This window comes from Chiloscyllium punctatum, chromosome 11, assembly GCF_047496795.1.
Source record: "Chiloscyllium punctatum isolate Juve2018m chromosome 11, sChiPun1.3, whole genome shotgun sequence".
Lineage (NCBI taxonomy): Eukaryota > Metazoa > Chordata > Chondrichthyes > Orectolobiformes > Hemiscylliidae > Chiloscyllium > Chiloscyllium punctatum.
The window spans coordinates 15,725,173-15,748,710 of NC_092749.1; the positions used below are offsets into that span (position 1 = coordinate 15,725,173).

Below are 23,538 nucleotides of genomic sequence, written 5' to 3' on the forward strand. Positions count from 1 at the left end.
TTCAAAGGTACTTTAATTGGCTGTAAAGCATTTTTTCATGAACTGAGGTGATGAAAGGTACCATATGAATATAAGGAGAGGTGGTGGTGTAGTAATAATATCACTGGATTAGTAATCCAAAAACCAGACACCTGCACTGAGGACACCCATTCCAATGTCACAATGGCAGCTACTGAATTCAATCAATAAATTTAGAATTGAAGGCTAGGCTAATGGTGATCATGAAGCCAATGTTATCGAATCACAGAATCATTATACGCATAGCATCGAAACAGATCCTTCGGTCCAATTTGACAATGTCAACCAGATATTCTATATTAATCTTGTTCCATTTGCCAGCATTTGGCCCATATCTATCTACACCCTTCTTATTCATATAACCATTTATATGCCTTTTAATTGTTGCAGTTGCACCAGCCTCCACCATCTCCTCTGGTAGCTCTTTCCACACATGCATTATCCTCTGCATGAAAATATTGCTCCTTAGGTCTCTTTTAAACCTTTTCTCTCTCACTTTAAACCTAAGCCCTCTATCTTTGGGCTCCCCTACCCCAGGGGAAAAGACCTTGGCTATTCATCTTATCCATGCCCTTCGTGATTTTATAAACTTCTATAAGGTCATCCCTCATCCTCCGATTCTCCAGGGAAAGTAACCCCAGCCTATTCAGTCCCTCTCTTTAGCTCAAATGCTCCAACCCTGGCAAAATCCTTCTGAATCTTTTCTGAACTCTTTCAAGTTTAACAGTATTTCCTACAGCAGGGAGACCAGAACTGAACACAATATTCCAAAAGTGGCCTCAATAATGTCCTGTTCAGCCACAACATGACCTCCCAACTCCTACACTCATTGCATTGTTAATTGCTATTAAAAGTTCCCTGTTTCTATAAAGCCCTTTATAGGAGGAAATCTGTTTGTCCAACTTACATGTGACTCCAGGCCCACTGAAATAGTCCAACAAGCCACTCAGTTCAAGGACAATTAGTGATGGTCAACAAATGGTGGTCTTGTCAGTGACCATGAAAAATGTAAATAAAACAAACAATGCAAGTTCTTTCATTTCCCACAATGCAAGGCATGTGCACAGCATGATTGTGAATCCCAGTTTCTCATACATACTTATAAAAGACAACACAAAATGGTAAAGGACAAGTTGCCATTTAAACACCAACTTACTACTTGCATTTGTATAACACCCTTAGAGATGCAAGGCATGCATGGGTTCTGCAGCAGACAGTCCTACTCTACATAAGGATCAGAGGCACAGTGGGCTCATTGGATCCCTTCTGCACCATAACCTCTAGTATATTTTGAGAAATAAAGTAAAGGAAAAAGAATATATAGGACATCTAATGTCTTTCAGAACCTCAGACTTCCAGAGTACTTAACAGCCAACTAACATCCTGAAGTATAGTCACCACTATCATGTCAGATATCTATGAAACTCATGAAAACTCTGTAATTTAGACTTGTATAATTAAATGTTACATTATTGGACTAATTATCTTAGTCCCTCTGTGGATTAATTATATCCCTTACCACTACAGAAATGATCATGAGAATTCCTGTGAAAAAGGTTACTTGAATTAAGTTTGTTACAATATTTTTAAGGGAATCACAGTTCAGTATAATTAAGATGAAAATAATAATCAATAAACTAATCCTGATCAATGACCTATTCACATTAGCTTCTCTGATATCTGTGGCAGTGTTTAAGAAGGCTGTTCTTAAGAGGGTTATGGGAGTCCTGGCATTGGAAAGAGTGGGAGTGACATGCAGACTGCAAAATTCCTCAGCAAATCTGAAATAGTCATTGAGAATGGTCTGTGAGGTATGAGCTGAAAATGTGTTGCTGGAAAAGCGCAGCAGGTCAGGCAGCACCCAAAGGACAGGAAAATCGACGTTTCGAGCATAAGCCCTTATGCCCGAAACGTCGATTCTCCTGTTCCTTGGATGCTGCCCGACCTGCTGCGCTTTTCCAGCAACACATTTTCAGCTCTGCTCCCCAGCACCTGCAGTCCTCACTTTCTCCGTGAGATATTAAACCAGATAGGAACTTGACTGGAGACACTGAGATTTGAAAACCCGGTAGAGCTTGAGGGAGTTTGTTTGCATTGGTTGGGGTTATTTGTACTAAACCTGTTACGAAGAAAATAGTTCAAAATTGAGAAAATTCCCAATAAAATTATTATTATCCCAAAAAAAGTGAGAGTAGAATATACGAGTGGAATAGTTTTGTACTTTCCAAAGCTGGTGAGCAGGTAGAAACAATGTGTGGGGTTAAGAAGGCTAAAGATCCAGGTTATGCTTGTAATACATAAATGGACTATGTTGCAAATTTTCTGTAGCCCCAAGGCTATGGAGAATATAAGTCCCATAACAACAGTTGATATTGTCCCATAGGTCCCCAAGATAATCGTAATTACTAGTGAGGTCAAACACCCCAAGACCGTCACAGCAACTGTCCAACCTCCTAGAAGCAGGCTAGGGAGAAATAACACACCAGACAGGAGGACTTTCCAGAACACAGGAATTCTGGTGATGGCTGGCCAATACTTGGATACCAGATTCCAGAGACTAGAAAGGGCATGGAAAAGCCATCTGAATTTGTTGCTGTGAGAAGGATGGTTATTGTCTGCAGTCCTAATGTGCTCAATGATTTTGGGGGGTATGTTTGGGAGCTGGTTTGTACAAAGAGTAGTCAGAAGAATGGCTCCAGAAAGCAAACCAACTAAGGAGATGAGGAAGGTGAGCAATGAGATGAAGACAACCAGCACAAAGCTTGACAAATTCAGGAGACTAAAACTCGCCCAGGAAAGCAATACGAATAGGTGACTGAGTGCATTAATGATGTGAGTGGGGATGCTGGCGATGGACATCAGAAGGAACTCAACTACACTGGTGATGAGGCTCAGAAGACTATTGGCAATGAACAGGAACCCCTTGATCATCAGGAATGCGATTTGTGAGCAAATGTTACCAATCAATCCGAGGATTGCCAATAGAACCCCAATGGCAACAGCCAGCAATAGATTGACAAGAGCCACAACCACACTTATGATTCTCAAAACAACATTCCCCAGACCACACATGACTCCAAAGACCCCATAAATAACCAAAGCCACACAATGACAGACACCCGTTATAATAAAGCTCACAGCATGAAACAAGGTCATTGAGATGTTACTGAGCTCCAGGCTGTATAGTCTTTCATACCATTTTGGATTTAGAAACTCTTCAAGCTCTTCCAAAAAAATTGATTCACTTTCGGAAACTGCAGCTTCAGACCATTTCGGGTTGACTTCAATGGATTCATCAAACAGTTTTTACAATTCATTCAGAGTAATCGGGGTCATTGCTGTCTCTTGTAGAATGTAACCACCAGATTTGAGTGATATCTTTTTAGGCTTATTTCTGCGATCAGAATCATTTGAGCAGCAGCTGAAATAGCTGTAAACTCCTCTGGGTATGTTAACCCGCTCGCTGAGGAATTTGTCTGATGGGATGGCTCCAGTGATCACAAACAATGTTGTAAGAGGTGGACACATCACATTTTTTATTGTTTTCTCAGCAAAATGATACCATTTGGAGTTCCACTGCCGTGTCATAGGCACGACATTGGTGAGGGTGCATGAGGCCTTACCACTGCCAAAATTAAATGAGTATGGAAACAAGTGACCCCGTTCATATGACGTATTTTTGTAATCACCGTTGAGGGCTTGGTTGTTCTCAACTCCTTGCTCCATGCTCATCTCATCTGAACCATCAGGTTGATCCAACTGAAGAGGACAACAAAAATAGTCAGTTCCAATCCTGACTTTCTTCATTAATTCAATCCTCATTTGTTACAAAAAAAAACTCACAGACACAATCAGAATCTTAATCCCTGTTAATTCCCACTTCATACCCTTCATCAACCCCCATTTATTGGCTGTGCTTCAACTAAGTAATCCTAGAGATGTGCAGTAATACAGCAATCCAGATGAGACCATCCTCATTAATTGGGGCATAGAGTTTCAAGAGCATTGATGTTGAATGTAAAGAAGCCAATTGTTAGACTTTAGCTGGGGTATTGTGTACAATTATGCTGGGGTACAATTCTGGGCGTCACATTATAGGTAGATGGAAACACATTGGAGAGAGTGCAGAAATGATTTACCAGAATGATTTCAAGGATGAGAAACTTCAGTTTTGAGAACAGACTAAAGAAGTTGGAACAGCAAAAAGCTAAGAGGAGATCCAGAACCTTGACACTGTAGGTAGGGAGAAACCTGTTTCCACTTGTAAGCCAGAGGGCATGGATTTAAAATCAAACATGAAGTGAGAAACACCTTTTTCACACAGTGAGTAGTTAAAGTATGGAATACATTGCCTGGAAATGTAGTGGAGGCAGTTTCAATTGAGGCATTCAAGAGAGACATTGGATGGTTATTTGGATAAAATAAAGTGTGCAAGGGGATGGAGAAAAGGCAGGAAATTGGCACCAGCTAATGATACCCATTTGAGGAGCTAGTGCAGGCAAGATGGGCTGACTGGCCTCCTTCTGTACCATAACATATCTAACAGACCCCACCAAACCAATTTAAGAATTTAAACCAAGCCCCCTTTTTCCCCATCAAAAAAAATTCCCAAATTGCTTCTTGGAGAAGTAGCTGTGAAAATCCCACTCTGGCAATGTTGGGAAGTTTACAAGGAGCAGTTTGAATTCCCAAAGAGCCTTGGTGGGATTTGGACCCTAGCCCAAAATCATCTTTGCAAATCCTTACCGACGGTCATACTGAGAGGATCCATTCCTCATTCCCAAGGCTCTTTGGGAATTCAAACTGCTCCTTGTAGCGACCGGGTTTATGGAAGAAACATTCAGTGACAGTACATCTTACCTGCGGTTCAACGAAAAAAAACGTCGGCCTTTTATCCCTCTCACTGCTTATTCTTTCAGCCCTATAAGCCGAATATAGTGGAATGCGCATGTCTGTGCTGTACGCTGTGGCAAAGTGGAACTGGGAACGATAATACTGGCAGATTCTTTTGGGCTTAATGATTTTAAATAGGAAGGGCTCCTCGCCGTTACAGAAGAACTGGCTGCATTCGTGAAAGGAGTTTACGACTTTCCCCTCCGTTGCCCACGGGATGATGAGAGTCGAGAGCAAAACCAAACTGCACCATCTCATAATCCAATACATGTTCGGCCACTTACTGCCTCTGCGATAATGAAAAGCTCAGGTTGCAGACCAGTTTTCAGTTTCGATCTTCCTTGCATTTCTGGAAAAACCAATCGGAGGAGTTCGACGTCACGTATTATCCAACGCCGAATGTTTCTTAAGTTTGTGAGCTGCCTTCTTGCAGTTTTAAAGAATTTGGTAATCCCCGCAAGTGCTATCCAGAAAGGAGATTTCCTATCAGTGATATTGAAGGATCTGGGAAGTTGACCCATTTATCATAATGGTCTACCCGAGGAGTAATCTCTGGATATGAAACAAGGCAACTTGCAGGAGATCCAGAGTCTCTTGGTGTCGCTGCCTCTAAGGATCCACTGGGACCTGTGAGGGATCTCACAATGTATCAACGCTGTCACTGGATCACACTGCTTCGTCTTGTTTTTCTCCCTGACTAGGAGAGTGCTGCTTCTTGAGCAATAAGCTTTGTCAACACACTTCTCCCCCTGTGTAGGATGATGTAGCTTATATACACATCATGCTGAGAGCCATAATATGATGCAATTTCTTTCATACACAGAAAAAGATTCCATTCCATCAAAGTACTAATCATTTGTAACATTTAGCATTACATCTTAGAAATGTGCACTACTTACCTTGGGAAGATATTATTCTGAAGTTGTGACGTATACTGGGATTTATCATTTTATTTGCGGAGAACTTGGGATTCTGATTTTGAGTTAGTAACTGGTAGGACAAACCCATCAGAGGGAGTCTCATGGCTTCAGGTTAAACATGGGCAAGGAAACCTCCTAATGATTGCCACACACTGTCCTCTATTGGTTGATGCATCAGTAATCCATCACATTGAAAATACTTTGAGGGTGACAAAGGTGTAAAATGTACTCTGGGTGGGAGATCTCAGTATCCACCACCAAGGGTAGCTCAGCAACAGACCTACTGATGGAGCTGGTCAGGTCCCAAAGGACATAACAACTAGACTTGATTTGTAGCACGGGTTGAGGGAATGAACAAGAGGGAAAGACATACTCAACCTCACCTTTACCAATCTGATAGCTGCAGGTGCGCCTGTCCATGTCAGTATTGGCAAGAGCGATCACAGCACAGTCCTTATGGAGACCAAGTCCTGGTTTACATTGAGAATCTCATCATGTTGTGTTGCACTATCACTGTGCCAACTGGGGCAGACTTCAAACAGATCTAGCAACTCAAGACTGGGCATTCATGAGGAGCTGGAGACCATCAAATGCAACAGAATTGTGTTCAGGCACAATCTGCAACCTCATTGCCTGGCATACCCCCAACCATTACCATCAAGCTAAGGGATCAACCCCAGTTCAGTGCAGAAGGGCATGCCAGGACCAGTTCTGTGAATATCTAAAAATGAGGTGTCAACCTGATTAAGCTACCAAACAGGACCTCTTATATACCAAACAGCATAAGCAGCAAGTGGTAGAGCTATTTTTTTATATATATATACATTTGAGGGGTGTGGGCATTGCTGGATTGTTAGCATTTATTGCCTATGCCTAGTTGCTCTGAAGGTGGATGGTGAGCTTAGGAAGGAAATTCCAGGATTTTGACCTAGCAACAGTGAAGGAGTTACAATATATTTCCAACACACAATGGTGAATGGCTTGGAGAACAACCTAGTTCTAAATGCCAGCAAAAGCAAGAAACTCATTATTGACTTTTGGCAGGATGCTACTCATGCCCCTCTACAAATTAACAGCACAGAGGTGGAACGACTGGAGAATGTCAAGCTCCAGGGAGTGGTCATCCACAACAAGCTTTCTTGGACTCTTCATGGGGAGGTACTGGTTACTAAGGCCCAATGTCTCTTCTTCCTCAGGCAACTGAAAAAAATTGGCACGACAGCAAATACCCTTACCAACTAGTCCTAGGACCAGCCATCTTCAGCTGCTTCATCAATGACCTGCCCTTCCATCACAAGGTCAGAAGTTCACTGACATTTGCACAATATTCAACACCATTAGTGACTCCTCAGATAAGGAGGTTCTGGGCAGCATGGTGGCACAGTGGTTAGCACTGCTGCCTCACAGCACCAGAGACCCGGGTTCAATTCCCACCTCAGGCACTTTGCGTGTAGTTTGCACATTCTCCCCGTGTCTGAGTGGGTTTCCTCCGGGTGCTCTGGTTTCCTCCCACAGTCCAAAAATGTGCAGGTTAGGTGAATTGGCCATGCTAAATTGCCCGTAGTGTTAGGTGTAGGGGAATGGGTCTGGTTGGGTTGCTCTTCGGAGGGTCGGTGTGGACTTGTTGGGCCGAAGGGCCTGTTTCCACACTGGAAGTTATCTAAAAAAAAAACCCCATGTTCAAATGCAACAAGATCTAGACAACATCCAGGCTTGGGCTGACAAGTGGCAAGTAACATTCATGCTGCACAAAATGTTTGGGTAATGGTTATGTCCTGGCAAGACAATGTAACTGCCACCCCTTGACATCCCATTGTGTTACCACCTATGAATGCCCTGCTAACATGTGGGAGAGTTTACCATTAACCAGAAGCTCAATTGGACTTACCATATGAACACAGAGGCTACAAAAGCAGGCCAGAGACTGGGAATACTGTGGCAGGTCACATCCTAACTTCCCATAATCTGTCCAATATCTACAAAGCACAAGTTAGAAGTATGATGGAATACTCCCAGCTTGCCTGGATGGAGTGTAGTTCCAACACTCAAAGACAAAGTCTGTTTTATGGGCACCATATCCACAAGCATCCACTCCGTCCACCACCAACACTCAGTAACAGCAGTGTATAACATCTACAAGTTGTACTGCAGATATTTGGCAAACACTAAAAATCACACAACACCAGGTTATAGTCCAACAGGTTTATTTGGAAGCACTAGCTTTTGGAGCGCTGCTCCTTCATCAGGTGGTTGTTGTAGCCACCTGAAGGAGCAGTGCTCCAAAAGCTAGTGCTTTCAAATAAACCTGTTGGACTATTACCTGGTGTTGTGAGATTTTTAACTTTGTCCACCCCAGTCCAACACCTGCACCTCCAAGTCTTGGCAAAGAATCTGGGACAATGGCAGCAGAAAATTGGGAACACTACTAGTTCCCCTCCAGGTCACTCACCATTCTACCTTGAAAATATATTCTTGTTCCTTGTGGTCACTGGGTCAAAATCCTGAAATTATCTTAGGGACATTTTAGGTCTAACTACAGGAAATGAGAATGTAGTGATGAACTGCTAAATTCCAAGGGCAATTAGGAATGAGTAATAAATGCCAGCCAGTCAGCAACACGTAATGAATGAACAAATAAATAAATGACATCATTTAAGTTGAACCTCACTGTATTTAGGACTCTGACTTTTAGCTTCCAGTTTCCTAGACACATATTTAAATAGTGTAATGTTACCAATTTGAACTTGAATTTATAATGTCACTAGGTTAAAGTCCGAACAAGCCTCATGAATGTACATGCCCACATCATATGGAAGGCAGTGGCTCAACGAGGCAGCTCACCAGCATCTTAGAGGGCAATTATGGATGGGTCATAAATTGCCTTGTCAGTGATATCTGCATTCCACAAAAAGTAACCAAAAAAATCTAATTATGATATTGTTGAAGTTTCTTAGAATAGTGAGCTAGGTCCAAGTATCTGAAGTAGTTTCAATGACTTTCTGTCCATTGTAAGGCTGTTCACTAATAATTGCACAATGTTCAGAATTATCCCAAATCTTCAAACTCTAGACAGTCCATGTCCTAGCCTTTCTGCATGTGGTTATTATTCAAACTTATATTAAGTTACAAGTAACATTCATGACCAAATACTATTGGGGGATGGGGGGTGTTGTGGCACAATTAACCAGAAACTGAGTTGGATTGAGCCAAGACCAATTCAGACCTGGGAAATCTGCAATAACCTGCCTCCTGTCTCACCAAAGCCTATGCATCACTTACAAGATGCTTCAAGAGCATGACACTGACTCAAACACTACTGAAGACCTGAACACCATCAATGTTAAGGCATCCCATTTGATTGTTCCACCTTAAAACATTCACCCATCACTAAAGAACCAGTGAATTCATTGAGAATGCATCTAAAAAATGCACTGCAGCAACTCACCAAGCCTCCAAACTCATGACCAAGGGTCCACTTTCAGAGCATTAGCACCTTCATGTTGCACGCAAAGCCTCAAACCATGCTGACTTTGAACCTTATTGCCATTCCTTAACTGCCACTGGGCCAAACCCTTTGTAATAGCACTGAGCGTACATATATATCACATAGACGGCAGTGGTTCAAGGACAGAGGTCACAAACACCCTCTCAAGGCCATTAGGGATAGGATACAAATTCTAGCCTTGTTGTCAAACTCATTTTGTACAAACAAAAAACTCACCCAAAAATGTAATGATGTTATTTGTAACTAAAAACTAGGAAGGTCTTAAATCTGAGAAAAAAGAATTTCCAGGTTCCTTAAACAACCTTGACATATCCAGCATTGGTTTAGATTGGAAAATGCACTTTTACTGAAATTGGACTGAATTTAAGTCACATCACAAGTGTTCATTCTCACGATCGTTCAATTTCTCTGCTTCTTACAAACCTCAGGCCATGACAAACTGCTTCAATAAAGTTATTCACTATTAGAATGTAGGCCAACTGAGGTCAGTTATGCACAAACTGTGATGAGATAAACAAAGTATCAAAGATGTTAGCAGTGATTTAGATATTGGTCAAGACCAAAGAAAATATTTGTTCATTTGTAAATAGTGCAATGGATCTTTCAAGCAAAAACAGATCGGTCTTTGGCTAAATCAAATTCTTGTCAAGAGGGATTACTGAAGTAATGTAGTACTTAACACATTAGAATATCACATTCTGGATCTTGCATCTAACTGAGCAGAACTGTCTGTGCAAAGATCATTCATAAAGCAAAATTATAGTCAATTTATGAATCACAAAGCTTTACTTGGATAAAAATATTTTCCATGAAAATGATGTTACCAATAGACTGCTTAAATTACAAATAATTTATGGGAATGCTAGATTTCTCTTTATCCAAAGGGTGCGTCAACATTAATTAAACAAGTCAAGTCAAAGGGTGGGTCCCTACCGTGAATGTGTCACAGACAGAACTACTCCGCAAAAATAGCCATGGTAGTTGAAATTGGGATCAGTTCATGCTTCAACTCAACTTCAGTGGCTAGCCAACATGATCAAGATGAAGCAAGTTTGCACATCCATGACCTTTTAAGAGAGGGAGAAATGATTCCCATGACCTTTTAAAAAGGGAAATGATGTCCCATCTGAATTTTCACATTGTCTTTAAGGCGTGAAATACGTATGAGCAAATAATATTTCAAAACACATTCTACACAAACCCAATGAATTGAAAGAGACCCATGCTAACAAGGCAGGTATTATTTACATATGTGAAATGCAGTCGACAAAATCAAATGGTGAAACACCAAAAGGATGGCATGATTCTCAAAGAAGGTCACTTTGTTTACATGATATGTCCAGTGCAACAAAAAAAAACAGGCTGTAAAAAAATTAAAAATTATTTTCTTTTAATATATAAAAGTGGTTCAAAGTTCCTCTCTGATGTAGCATTCACAGGGCAGTGCAGCTTCTCGACTTCATCGTTTTGATATCTATGGCGATACTGAGTCATTTCGAGTGACAAAGGAATTGAAAAGGAAACCGAAATCCCTTTGAAGTCCAACATTGCCGTAATGTTTACAAATACATATCGCTCAAAAATGTTAATGTTCTCTTGATTTTTGCTTTTAAAAATTGAAACATCGAAGAAAATTCCAAAGCCCCAAATATTTTTCCACCTCATCTCAACACAAAAGGATTGCTGGAACAAAAATGATATTTTCCATCTTCAAGCAGATACAAATGGCATTCAATGTAACAGCTCACTTTTGAAGTAAACCTCAGTGTTGCTGCATATTTAATCACCCCAAACTCCTTTCTTTTAAAAAAAACCTATTTTTGAAAAATGTCCTCATTTCTGATTCCTGCAAAATTTAAGAATTATTTAATTTGGTTTCTTTGTGGAGTGAAACAAAGTACTTCCTGTATCAAAAACCCCCATGAGAAAAAAGGAATGGATCTTTCCAGACATCAAAATCCCCTTACAACAACAAACTCAATAGATAGCCACTTCTTTTAGTCTCCAAGTGCCGGTGTGCTACAATGTAGGTTTCCTGGATTGACTGCTGCTAAAGGACGTGTGTGCTTCACACACACGGTAACCTAGGGTGTAAACTAAGGCTACATTGTACAATACTTCAGATTTATTTTTATATAATTTCCAGCAATTGTTTGCTGTATTTTTTTTTAAAAAAAAGATCTCAAGGTTCATTAATTACACAATAATGTCAGGCCTCAGTTGATTCCAAACAACCCCTTCCCCAACCATTTCCTTGGGTGTGCCATGTTATTCATTTCTCGCCTTCTTCCCATTTTCTTTTTCCTCATCTGTTGAGTCAGGACGTTTTCGCTTGCTGCAATCAGCCTGGATTTTCACGGGCCGTGGTTTAAAAGAGATGATAATACAAGTCATATTGTCACATCCAGTACCATCTCCTGATGTGTCAGGTGCCAAACACTGATCTAAGAGCTATAAACAAAAAAAAAGGTAAAGAATGGCTACAGTACACGAAGACGGTATATAGAAAACCAAAATTAAAGATCTCCTACAGAAAACAAAACTGTAATTACCCTACTACATCACTATCTTCATCTTTAATCATGAATTCTTTTTAACTTTCAATGCATTTTAATGCTCATTTGAACAAGCGTAGATTGCACTGAAATACAGAAAAATTCTTAGAGGACGAGGAGGGTCTAGATAGATTACAAGCTTGTGATATCTGTGATTGGAAAGTCTAGAACTAAAAGGTCACAGTCTTAGCATAGGGGAGCTGCCTTTAGGAATGGATTAAGAAGTTACTTTAAGGATTGAGAATTTTTGGCAATCTCAACCCAAGGCAGTCAATGTTCAACTTTTGAGTAGATTCAAGATTCATAGCAATAGAATTTGGGAAACTTAGTAAAAACGTGGATCTAAAGTCAAAGATCAAGCCTAATTTAATTGAAGGCAGAGTATGCTTCTCTCTTCCTATCATGTCCTAAGCTCAAAGCAGCTAAAGAGATCAGCAATTAGAAGGAAATTTAATCAAAATGTTGAACATTCTACATAATATGCCACATTCTGTGTAAGGATATTTCTATTGAATTTCTTGTTGGATCTATGACTAGTGAAGCTATATTTATGGCTCCGAGTTTTGAATATATATCCTACCATCAACCCATGCTATTTAAAAAACAAAGGATTTTTGGCTCTTCATATTGGTTTGGTGCAAGAACAACCTGCATTTAAATTGTGTCTCAAGCATAGGGGTAATTTACCCCAGGAACAAGTTAAAACAAAATTTGACTTCAAATGACAAAGGGAACATTACGATAAAGTCAAAAGATTTGGTTAAAGCAGCAGAGTTTAAGGAGCATCAAAGTTTGGGAGAAGATTAAGGAGCATCTCAAAAGGAGGAAAACAGTGTCACAAAGCTTGTTCCTTTTTTCAAGGTTCCTATGTCCTTGGTTTTCTTTCAGAGGGATAATAAACCACTCTCAGTTCCGATTAGTCTGGTTTGGTACAGAGATTAAAGGGTATGGAGAGGCCTTTTTGTTTATATGTAAAGCAGATGAGACTTCAGGCTAAAGTGGTCATGTTTCAGAAGTGACCTGTATAAACAAAGGGGAGTGGTCAGCTCTCTAACTGAACTGAGCAGTTTAGTTCAGTCCAGAACTGTTTGGGAGTTCAACAGTGAGCTGTGTGGAAACAAACACTCTCTTCTGCCCTTCTAACTTCAACTTGGAAGCATCTAACCCTTTATACTGGTTTCTAAGTGGGTTTGCTTATTGGGACTGTTGCGTATATTCGGAACAGCATACTTAAGTCTAGTTTGGATAGACTGAGATCTGTAGGGGTTCTTTATTATGTTTTTCATATTTCAAATGTGTAATTGTGTGAATAATTCTTTTTTGTTTGTTTTAAACCTAGTAGTCAACCTCACTAACTTAATCTGGGTAATTTTCACTGTACACTTACCAAAACAAATTGCAAAGTTTTAGTCTGGGCTGCCTGCTTAAGAATGTTTTGAGTGGTCTGGCCAAGTCCATAACAACACAAGTTTAGAGACAGAGGATCAAGCAGAAAACAAATTCCTTGGAAAACTGTGGACTCAAAAATACTCAATGTCCTACGTTCTATCCTCAGCTGCTGCCTTCCAGACACACTTCAAGGACAGCAATTCAGAAACCATACTTCATGGAATAATTGCTCATTTTTAATTATTTAACTAACCTTAAATTGTATGATCAAATATGTGTTCAGCTTTTCTACAAAAGAAGTTAATTAGTCTCCTGTTGAGAGTCTGGTTCACACGCACACTTCTCTACAAGAAGAGCAATTTTTTTGAATTTCAAGTTCCTTTATTAAATGCATACGTTAAGCTCAACTTTGCCAGGACTTACTGTTTCCTTGTGACAAATAATAGATCATTTTAAACAGCTCAGGGTAAAAGGATTCTGGGGGTGCAGAGAGTGAGCAAGAGCAAGAGTGAACGATATTCCTCCTGGCAAGATTTGTTGAATGCCCTTTTCCTTCACAATCATGACAGCTGTACCTACCTCTTCAGATATGGAAGACAGCAACCTCAACTCTCCATTCTCATCTGTTTTGTTGATGCGTTCACTGATGAAATCTACTACTTCCTGGCTGCTCATTACATTCCTGAAAAGAAAGACGAATGACTGAAGACGCAAGACCCATTTCTAAGCGTTCTCTAGAATCCCTCCAAATCAGGTAACCATTGTTTGGAAAGCAAAACACTGTACAATAATTCTGAGTGGCTGAAAGTTAAATAGAAGATAGATTAAGACAGTTAGTCTTGCTTTCTTTTGAGAAATACTGATTCAAGATGAGTCATTAGAAAAGTGTTCCAAGCCAACCAGGTTTCCTAAAAGTAAGGATTAGAGAATGGGTTTGTTTGACCCTTCTGTTTGTGTAAATTATTTTGAGATTTCAAGAGTATGCTTGCTCTGCTTCAAAGAATGTTGGAAGCCAGCAAATGGGAAGACGGGAAGAAAATATAGTACTGCATGCTGAAGCTGTAGAAAAGTCTGACTTGGGTGATTTGCCTCAGCTCCACTTTAGATTTTAAAAATTCAAACAAAACCTTGTGCAGACCAGTATCTGCTGGTAAATTTGGTAGTGAGAATCACACAACATTTCTTTATTCTAAAGTCAAAATAGCTATCTTGTTTCACAGTTGAATGTGTTATTTGGTACTCAAATACTAATATCAGCGGCACGGTTAGCACTGCTGCCTCACAGTACCAGGGTCCCAGGATCAATTCCAGTCTCTGGCAACTGTCTGTGTGGAGTTTGCTCATAGTGTTAGGTGCATTAGGCAGAGCGAAATGGGTCTGGGTGGGTTACTCTTCGGAGAGTCAGTGTGGACTTGTTAGGCCGAAGGGCCTGCTTCCACACTGTAAAGAATCTAATCTCTAATCTAATCTTTCACTTTGACAGCCTGGTGTTTGGTGCACTTCCATATAATGAGCAGCATTCAAAGTAGCTTTGCAAACTTTTCTCTCAGTACCTGGAAATATCTCAATACCAAACTGGGGTTCAAAACTTGGTGAGAAAATATTAATAAATAAGCAGAAATCTGATCAATTGAACATTGCTATTTTTTAAAAGTGAACTTAATTTTCTAATCAACCTGTTCAGATGATGTTATACATTTCTGGAGCAAGTGGGACTTGAACTCAGGTCTCTGGTCAAGAGGTGGGTACAGTACCACTATATCACAAGAGGGCCCAACATTGCTGGTTGAAATTATTAGAGCACATTGCTTTCAGTTGTTCATCCAAGAGTTAAAACATTACTAAGCTACTGATGTAAAATTAGTCAATGTAGAAGCCCCAAATGAAAAAGTCAGACTTGCTCGTCAAGTAAAACAGTAAAGGCCTGTTTTCGCTGACTCAGTAAATACAAACTTTTGGGTTTCAAGTAAAAACCTGCTCTGGATCACCTGGTATGTCTTCTTAGTCACAGTAAACTACTTGTAAGACTTTTTTTAGGCTGACAAAAAATTCTCAAAAATTGATAAGACTCTAACATAAGCTCATATGCAACATAATTTTTATAAAGATTGGTCCTCGGATCCAAGAGGACCAGAAGCTATCAGAATTTAGCTGCGCGTGTAGACTCTCATTGATTATTTCTTTAGGTGCATTATTTTGGCTGTGGCATACAGAATTTAGCAAATGGAAGCTCAGAGTGTTGATAGCAGGAATTGAGTTTGACAGGATACCAGAATTACTTTTCCTTCTGTTTAGCAAAAAAGATGTAGAAGAACTTGAAAGTCCAACTTAACAAGCAGTTGAGATCGAAACTCTCACTTGACGACTGGCACTAATGTTAACATGGCACAGGCAGTCCATGGGTTATGAACTCTGTTCCCAAGTATATTCGCAAATCAATCTGTATGCATGTCAGTACACAGTGCAGCATAGTATAAAATATCAGTTTCTAAGTACGATCAAATGTTCGCGTGCCGGAACCCTAAAATAGTAGCATATCTCATTCACAAGTATGAGTTTTCATAAGTTGGATATTTGTAAGTCACGGACCATCTTTCCATGCCATATTGTACAGGAGTGTCAGCCAAGATTTGTGCTTAATTTTAAAGGGTCTAACTTCCACAAATAATTTTCTGACTTAGGAGTGTTACCAATTAAGCAAAGCGGAAATCCGATCATGAACAGGGTCAAAGCAAATAATAGGTTCATTCAATTTTCAGTTTGCAGCAGGGCCATTGGACAGCAGCCAAGAATCTTAAAACTTTTGCTCTTTTCCATAGGTCAATGGTATTGAGTTAATTGTGACACAAATGTAAATCAATTAATTCTGTATGGACTTTGGTTGAACCAAAGGAGATTAAGATCAATATGACTCTATCCACTGGTTGATCAGAACTAATTTATGATTAAGTCCATTTATATGCTACTAATAGCTATTGCGATTACCTGTTGGATCACAGCCTTGCTCCTAATAACAATTAGTAATGACATAGTTATTACTGCAAGTTTAGAAAAAGCAAAGTATTGAAATACAATAAATATTGTTATCCAGCACATTCACTACTTAATGGAAGCAATATTGACTTGGATAGTTGAGTGCTGTCAGTAATTAATTGGATAACTACCAAAGTAAATTTCAAACAAAAAACATACGGTTGAATTAAGAACCACTGAAAAAAGATCACAGATATTTTCTAATCATCCCATGCAAAGTTGTTGTCTTACACACTGCTGCATCATGTAGAACTTGAACAGACTTGCCAGATCATAGTAAGGATCACTACCACTGCACCAGAAGATCCAATCTTGTTTACTGTTATAGATTTTTCTAATTCGACCTGTTCAGGCATGTTATTACACAGCTCTGGAGCAAGCAGGACTTGAATGTGGGCCTTCTGGTTCAGATGTACGGATACTACTATCACCCCACAACAGCTCAAGAAGTGAGCATAGATCAAAAGCATTAGCTGCCTTCAGGTGTGATGGCCCTAAGCTAGTCATTGGCCAGCTAAATCTCATCGATAGCCATGACAGTATTCAAACAACATTGAACTTTGATACAGCCACAGGCTGGAAGCACTTATTCATCAGAGGTGTGGGATGCCTGAAGGGGTTGGTGGAACATTCTAATATATAATGCACTGAATAAAGCTAACTTTATTTATCATGCAGACAGAAGAATTAGGTAAATTTTTGTTTCTGCCAGCAAGGGACGCAGCAATTCAATAATCTAGAGGTAGGCATAGCCTCATTGCACATAACAGAATTGTGATCTGTAGTAGTACATTACATTTAAATTAAAGGCAAAACACTGTAGATGCTGGAAATTTTAAACAGAATACTGGAGAAACTCAGGAGGTCTGGCAGCATTTGGGAAGAGAAAGACAATGTACTAGACTTGAAACATTAACTATTTCTCTTTCCACAGATGCTGCCACACCTGCTGAGTTTCTCCAGCATTTTCTGCTTGTATCTTCTTTCAGTTGTTCATTCAAAACTTAAAACAAACAACTATGGAGAGGTGAAGAGGTCAAGAGAAGCGTATACCAACAACTAAGAGATCTGACTGAAGGCTCTACTGCCAATAAAAATAAATAAATTTGAACAAGGTCATAGAGCTGATAGTGTAGAATGACCTAGGTGGTCATGGAGGAATTTAGTCCAAGATGAATATTTTAAACTTAAATATGAAGAAAGAGATCTAGTGAAGGCTTGTGAAGACAGAAGATGAGCTTTTGTAAAGATTTGAGTGGCAAAAGTGTATAAAGGATTACAGGCGCTAAGTTTGCACAGGAGTGAAGTTGGGCAATGCCACATCAGTAGAAGGAAGTAATTTGGTGATGAGAATATGCTGAGTAAATCTCAGCAAAATGCAATTATAAAGCATCTTTACTATAGCAGAATGCCCCAAGACATTCAAAGCTTTTGAGACAGAACATATACTAAGAGTGACCAAAAGCTTTGTCAAAGTCTGCTTTAGAGGATTTTACACTTCAGCTCCTCTCATTAGTTCCAACAAATGAGAGAACTTCATAAACTCAAATCTAATAATTACTTACCATATACCGTCACATGCAATTACCATGAAATCATGATCTTCATTTAATGTCAACACTTTGAGGTCAGGTAGGGCCGAGATCATCTGTTCCTCTGGAGGAAGGTTCTTATTCCTCTTGTAGAAATGATCACCTGTAACAACAGTCACAAAGCAACACTTCAGTAAACAACACTTGTTAATTTTGGAGATAGGATTTCAGGCCCAGCATACATTAAAATTACTTGATGTTCCTATTAGGAGGAGACACTTTCTCACAAGCATCAGTGTCACTAATTACAAACCATCTAACAGGCCTTGAATTAGAAAGATCTTAACATGCTGGAAATACAGGTCTCTAATGCACAAGGTTCCAGAAATAAAGATTGACAGCTGAAGAGGGAAATTCTCCATGCTGATTAGAAAACAAAGTCAGTGTTTCTTTAATGAACAAGCTCAAAGGCCATGCATCAATTTAGTTGATCACAGTCATTTCAGCACCTAGTTTATTAAATAGGGCACGCAATTTTAAAAATACCATAAGCAAGAGAATAATTTTCAACTCCATTTTAGACTGGCAGCGTGGGGGGGGAATAATGCAAAATAATTAGAAAATGAACAGGAAATTTCAAGTTACATTGAGTTTTGTTGTGCTTTTTAATGTTTGAGATTTTGATAAGGTTCTTCCCTCTTTGTGATGCATTTGCCCAGCCCCAATATTTGGGGATCTCAACCACAACTACTCATATGCATGAAAGGTCAGCCATGATTCAACAGACTGAGACAATTTTTATCTTTGATGGGATGGCCTGCCTTTCAAGTCAAAACTTTAAAAGTGGGTTAAAAATTATAATGGTAAACTTCTTAACAGGCAGCAAGTAAAATCCTTATTTCCAAATCTGTAACCTGGCACAGAAAAATTAATTTCCATTCCAAGGAGATATACAGAAACAAGAAAGAGAAATTTAAAGTTTGTACGTTTAACCTAAGACGCTTTTAAGATATTATATTGTAAGTCAACGTTTGAGTCAATATAAAGCTTGGAACAACAAATCTGTCAGGAGAAACAAAGTTGATTACCTATTGCTCGAGAAAGGTTCAACCCTCCATTAACTCTCCCATCCAAAGTAACCTTTCCACCAGCATTCTTGATTCTGGCCAATTCTACTTCATCTTCTGGTTTGTGGTCATAGGACATGTCAATTGCCTTGCCATTCTCCGAAACAACACACCGGGAGTCTCCAGCATTCGCCACTATCAGTTGCTTCCCACGGATCAGAGCCACAACTGCCGTCGTGCCGCTGTCAGAGCCAGGCTAGGAATCAAAAGTGATTCAATAAACAAGATTTTCAACTACCTTTGCACGGTAAATTAAGTGGCACTATGTTCTGGGCAGACCTGTTTCGGTGTATACTGGCCCTTAACGTGTAATCTGATGGAAGATGTAGTATTTCGAACAATTAAGTTAGCAGCTTTACATGTATAAAGAGTACTTAACAAAGGTCCTTTACTCTCCAACCAAATTAGTTATGTCATGCTACAATGTCACATACTACTGCACTAACATGACAAGGGCATGATGAGAAAATAATCTCAAACGAAAATGCACTATGACTCTATGACTGGCCCTGAACTTGATGTTACTTAGGAATGGTCCACTTAAATGTATTACGAAACAGTTTCCAACAGTTCTTTGTCTTTTGGCATAACAGCATTTCATGACAGGAAAACATTTCATGTTTGTACAGCATCATAAGTTAATTAAATAATTTAATACATTTTAATACATTTCATATGATTTGCTTGAAGTGCAAGTGCACAACATGTAGCTAGGTTAGCATTAGGTTTGGTACAGTAGTGAGGCCCTCAATGCAAATTACCTCCCTGGTGCTAAAATCATTTGTTTAAACTTAGTTCCAAATAAAGCAAAAAAATACTTATTGGCCAAAGGCACTGAAGGCAGCAGTGTCAGTAGTACTGTGTCATGCTCAGCAAGGCCAATGACTTCTAAAGCAGCAAGATGTATGACAAGTGACAGGGAAAACAAATTTCCTACTTTGTCACCATACAATACCACAACATAAAACAATTTATTAATACATATTTAAATGCTAGAAAGTCAGCCTACTGAAGTTCAGACGGGCACATTAAGCATCTTTAAGACCATGCCTACCTCCTCTTTACCATCCATTCCTGGCAACATAATATCATCTTCTTCTTCTGCTTCATCACTGTCATCTTGCTCTTCCTCTTCCTCATCCTCCTCCTCCTCCTCATCATCACTGCTGTATTCTTCCTCTTCACTGCAATCCTGCCATTGAAAATTTTAACAAAGTACAAGATACATGGTAAGTTGAAGTGCGTCCTCAGTTGTAAAGGAATTATTCATCAATAATCCAGCTGTGTATGTTTAAATAAAAATTAAAAGATATACATACTAAAAAAGAAAATACTTTGATATAACTTGAACCTTTAATGATCAGCAGGCATCACAAAACACTTTAACAGCCTACAAAGTAATCTTCAATCGCAATAATATAGGAAATGTGGCAGCTAATTTGCACACAGCAAGATTATACAAACAGCAACTTAATACCTTCCAGATAATCAACATTTGTACTTTTGATTGAGGCTATTGATGCACTAGGACGCTGAGCTAACTACTCTATTCTTCTTCAAATTAGTACTCAGGGATCTTTTAAAGCCCACTGAGAGCAGATTGGGCTCGGGGGTTTGGTCTAATAGTCAAGTCATCCCTTGGTAGTGCACTGGAGTTTTGGCATGGATTTCTGTGCTCAATTGCAAGAGAGGAGCTTGAAACTGATTTATTTGGTTTAGTTGAATTCAAAACGTGTGACAGGTTAAACTGTATTTATGAATTCATGCTGTTATTCCAACAGCAACAAACATTTGTTTGTAACATTACTAAAAAAGGAAAAAAAGCTCTCAATGTCCATAAGACAAAGGAGCATAAAATTAGGCCATATAGTCCATCAAGTCTGCTCTGCCCTTCAAATATGGCTGATAAATTTCTCAACCCAATTCCTCTGCTTTCTCCCCGTAAGTAGTCAGTAGTCAGACATCATTGTAGTATACACATTTTCAATTATTTCAGAAAGATTTGAGGTTTGCAATTGCTAAGCAATATAAAATAAACAACAGCAGTAACAATATCCAGTTGAGGGGAGGGTGTGGGTGCGTTGGTGATGTACTCAAAAACCTACAATATTCTAACAGGATTACACATAGTAAATGCAGAAACAATGTTCCCAATAATATGGGAGTCCACAACCAGGAGTCACATACCAAGATTATGGAGTAGGCCATTGATGCCAAAACATGGAAAACTTTCAAAAAAAAAAGAGTGTTAGATGTAGCGCTTAGGGCTAAAGGGTACAAGAGGTATAGGAAGAAAGCTGGGACAAGATGATCAGCCATGATCATACTGAATGGCAGAGCAGTCTCAAAGGGCCAAATGGCCCACTCTTATCTCTTATATTTCTAAGTCTTAATAAACAGCATATATGGTGTTCCACAGGGATCGGTTCTGGGTCCTGTTTTGTTTGTCATTTATGTAAATGATCTGGATGAGAACATAGAAGACATGGTTAATAAGTTTGCAGATGACACCAAAATTGGTGGCATCGTAGACAATGAAGAAGGTTTTCTAAGATGACAAAGGGATCATGATCAATTGGATCAATGGGTTGAAAAATGGCCGATGGGAGTTCAATCTGGATAAATGAGGTACTGCGTTTTGGTACAACAAACAAGAGTTGGGCTTAGGGAAAAGTGAGGACTGCAGATGCTGAGAGTGTGGTGCTGGAAAAACACAGCAGGTCAGGCAGCATCCGAGGAACAGGAGAATCGACATTTTGGGCATAAGCCCTTCATCAGGAATAGTTGGGCTTATACAATTAATGGTAGAGCCTTGGGTTGTATTGTAGAACAGAGGGATCTAGGAGCACAGATAGATAAGTCCTTGAAGTTAAAAAGGCATTTGGCATGCTTGCTTTCATTGCTTAGTCCTTCGATTATAGAAGATGGGAAGTCATGTTGAGCCTGTACAGGACATTGGTGAAGCCTCTTCTGGAATACTATGTCCAATTCTGATTTACCAGTTATAGGAAGGATATTATTAAGCTGGAGAGGGTTCAGAAGAGATTAAGCAAGATGTTGCCAGGTATGGAAGGTTAGAGTTATAAAGAAAGGCTGGGAAGTGTTTTACTGGAGCGTAGGAAGTTGAGAGGCGACTTTATAAAGCAATGTGGGTTATAGTTAATGGTAGTTTTTTTCCCCTAGGATGGGGAATTACAAGACTGGGGGCACACTAAGGTGAGAGAAGAGAGAGATTTAAAACAGAAATGAGGGGCAAATTTGTTTTACACAGAGGATAGTTCACATGTGGAGTGAACTTTTTGATGTGAGCATAATTACAATTTTTAAAAGACATTTGGATAAAAACATGAATAGGAAAGGTTTGGAGGGATATGGACCAGGAGCAGGCAGGTGGGACTAGTTTAGTTTGGGATTATGTTTGGCATGGACTAGTTGGACTGAAGAGTCTGTTTCCATGCTGTGTGAACATGTCGTAAATTCTTTCTAATCTCAATTTCCTGCTTATAATTTATCTTACCTAATAAGTAACTACAATCTCTTTAAAAAGCGACAGAAACTGATTCAATAGTTATGACATAGGAGCAGAATAAGGCCATTTGGCCCATCAAGTCTGCTTCTCAACCCCATTCTCCTGCTTTTCCTCCAACCACCTGTGACCCTTAATTCCCTTACCAATCAACAACTTATCTGTCGTAAATACACTTAATGACTGTCCTCCAGACTTCTGCAGTAATGAGTTCCAGACTACCCACTCCGGCTGAAGGAATTCCCCTTCACCTCAGTTCCGAAGGGTCACTCCTTCACTCAGAGCCTGTGTCCTCAGATCGTAGTCTCTCCTATTAGCGAAAATATTTTCTCTAAGTACACTTTATCCAGGCTTCTCGGTTTCAATCAGGTCCACCCCCATCCTTCTAAAGTCCATCAACTACAGACCCAAGAATTCTTCAGGTGACAAACCCTTCATCCTCTGGATCATTCTTGTAAACCCGCTCTAGATCCTCTCAAATGGCAGCACATTCTTCCTTTCATATGGGGCCCAAAACTGATCAGTATTTCAAATTCAACTGGTTATGGTTAACGATTCCACAAACCTAAGAACATTAAAGCTGTATACTACCAACTAACATCATTAAATGAATTACTTACCTTACCATAATTCAAAACCTTTACCAAGTCACCTTCAGTCACATCTTAAATGAAAAAAGAACTAGCTTCTCAAGTCACTCCGCATAAATTTCACACCCTTAATAACATCAAGTTTTTGACTGGTTTATACTGTATATACTCAGGTATATAATCAAATTTTTAAAGACTACTTTTTGAAGTTAATTTATGGGGTCAACTATTACATGGATACTACTTTTGAGGAGCTGAAATTCATACCATATCTTTAGCAGAAGTCCAGTTAATCTCTAAACAAAGAAAAAAAAGCAAATTACGGTAGTAATTACCAGATAAAGACAATAGAAACAAAATGTATTACCAGTTGTAAGCTTTTATCTATACATACAAATGAAGTAGAAATATAGTACAGCTTTAAATCACAATTCCTGGTACAGGTTACAT

At 39.3% G+C, this 23,538-nt stretch overlaps 2 protein-coding genes across 2 annotated transcripts in view; both read right to left on the reverse strand.

The window, feature by feature from the left end:
• Window positions 1-1,924: 1,924 nt before the first annotated feature.
• On the reverse strand, window positions 1,925-7,998 carry LOC140482760 (endonuclease domain-containing 1 protein-like). The gene is made up of 2 exons (XM_072580349.1): window positions 4,879-7,998; window positions 1,925-3,777 (listed from the first exon to the last, which is right to left on the reverse strand). Exons 1-2 carry the CDS (start codon window positions 5,179-5,181, stop codon window positions 3,325-3,327), a joined length of 756 nt encoding a protein of 251 aa, XP_072436450.1. The 5' UTR covers window positions 5,182-7,998; the 3' UTR covers window positions 1,925-3,324.
• A 2,711-nt stretch (window positions 7,999-10,709) lies between these two features.
• The window catches only part of ppm1g (protein phosphatase, Mg2+/Mn2+ dependent, 1G), a 44,345-nt gene continuing 31,516 nt past the window's right edge, over window positions 10,710-23,538 (reverse strand). The window contains exons 6-10 of the mRNA XM_072580350.1: window positions 20,027-20,164; window positions 18,934-19,168; window positions 17,879-18,008; window positions 13,860-13,962; window positions 10,710-11,787 (exon numbers count right to left, since the gene is read on the reverse strand). Coding sequence (XP_072436451.1) covers window positions 11,605-11,787; window positions 13,860-13,962; window positions 17,879-18,008; window positions 18,934-19,168; window positions 20,027-20,164 — 789 coding nt within the window. The 3' untranslated portion in view covers window positions 10,710-11,604. The remainder of the gene's footprint in view (window positions 11,788-13,859; window positions 13,963-17,878; window positions 18,009-18,933; window positions 19,169-20,026; window positions 20,165-23,538) is intronic.

Coding starts and splice junctions, on each gene's coding strand:
- LOC140482760 (XM_072580349.1), bottom strand. CDS start 5,181: ATGTATTGGATTATGAGATGGTGCAGTTTGGTTTTGCTCTCGACTCTC. Junction 3,778..4,878: donor TTTTTTTCGTTGAACCGCAG/GTAAGATGTACT, acceptor TGTCCTCTTCAG/TTGGATCAACCTGATGGTTC.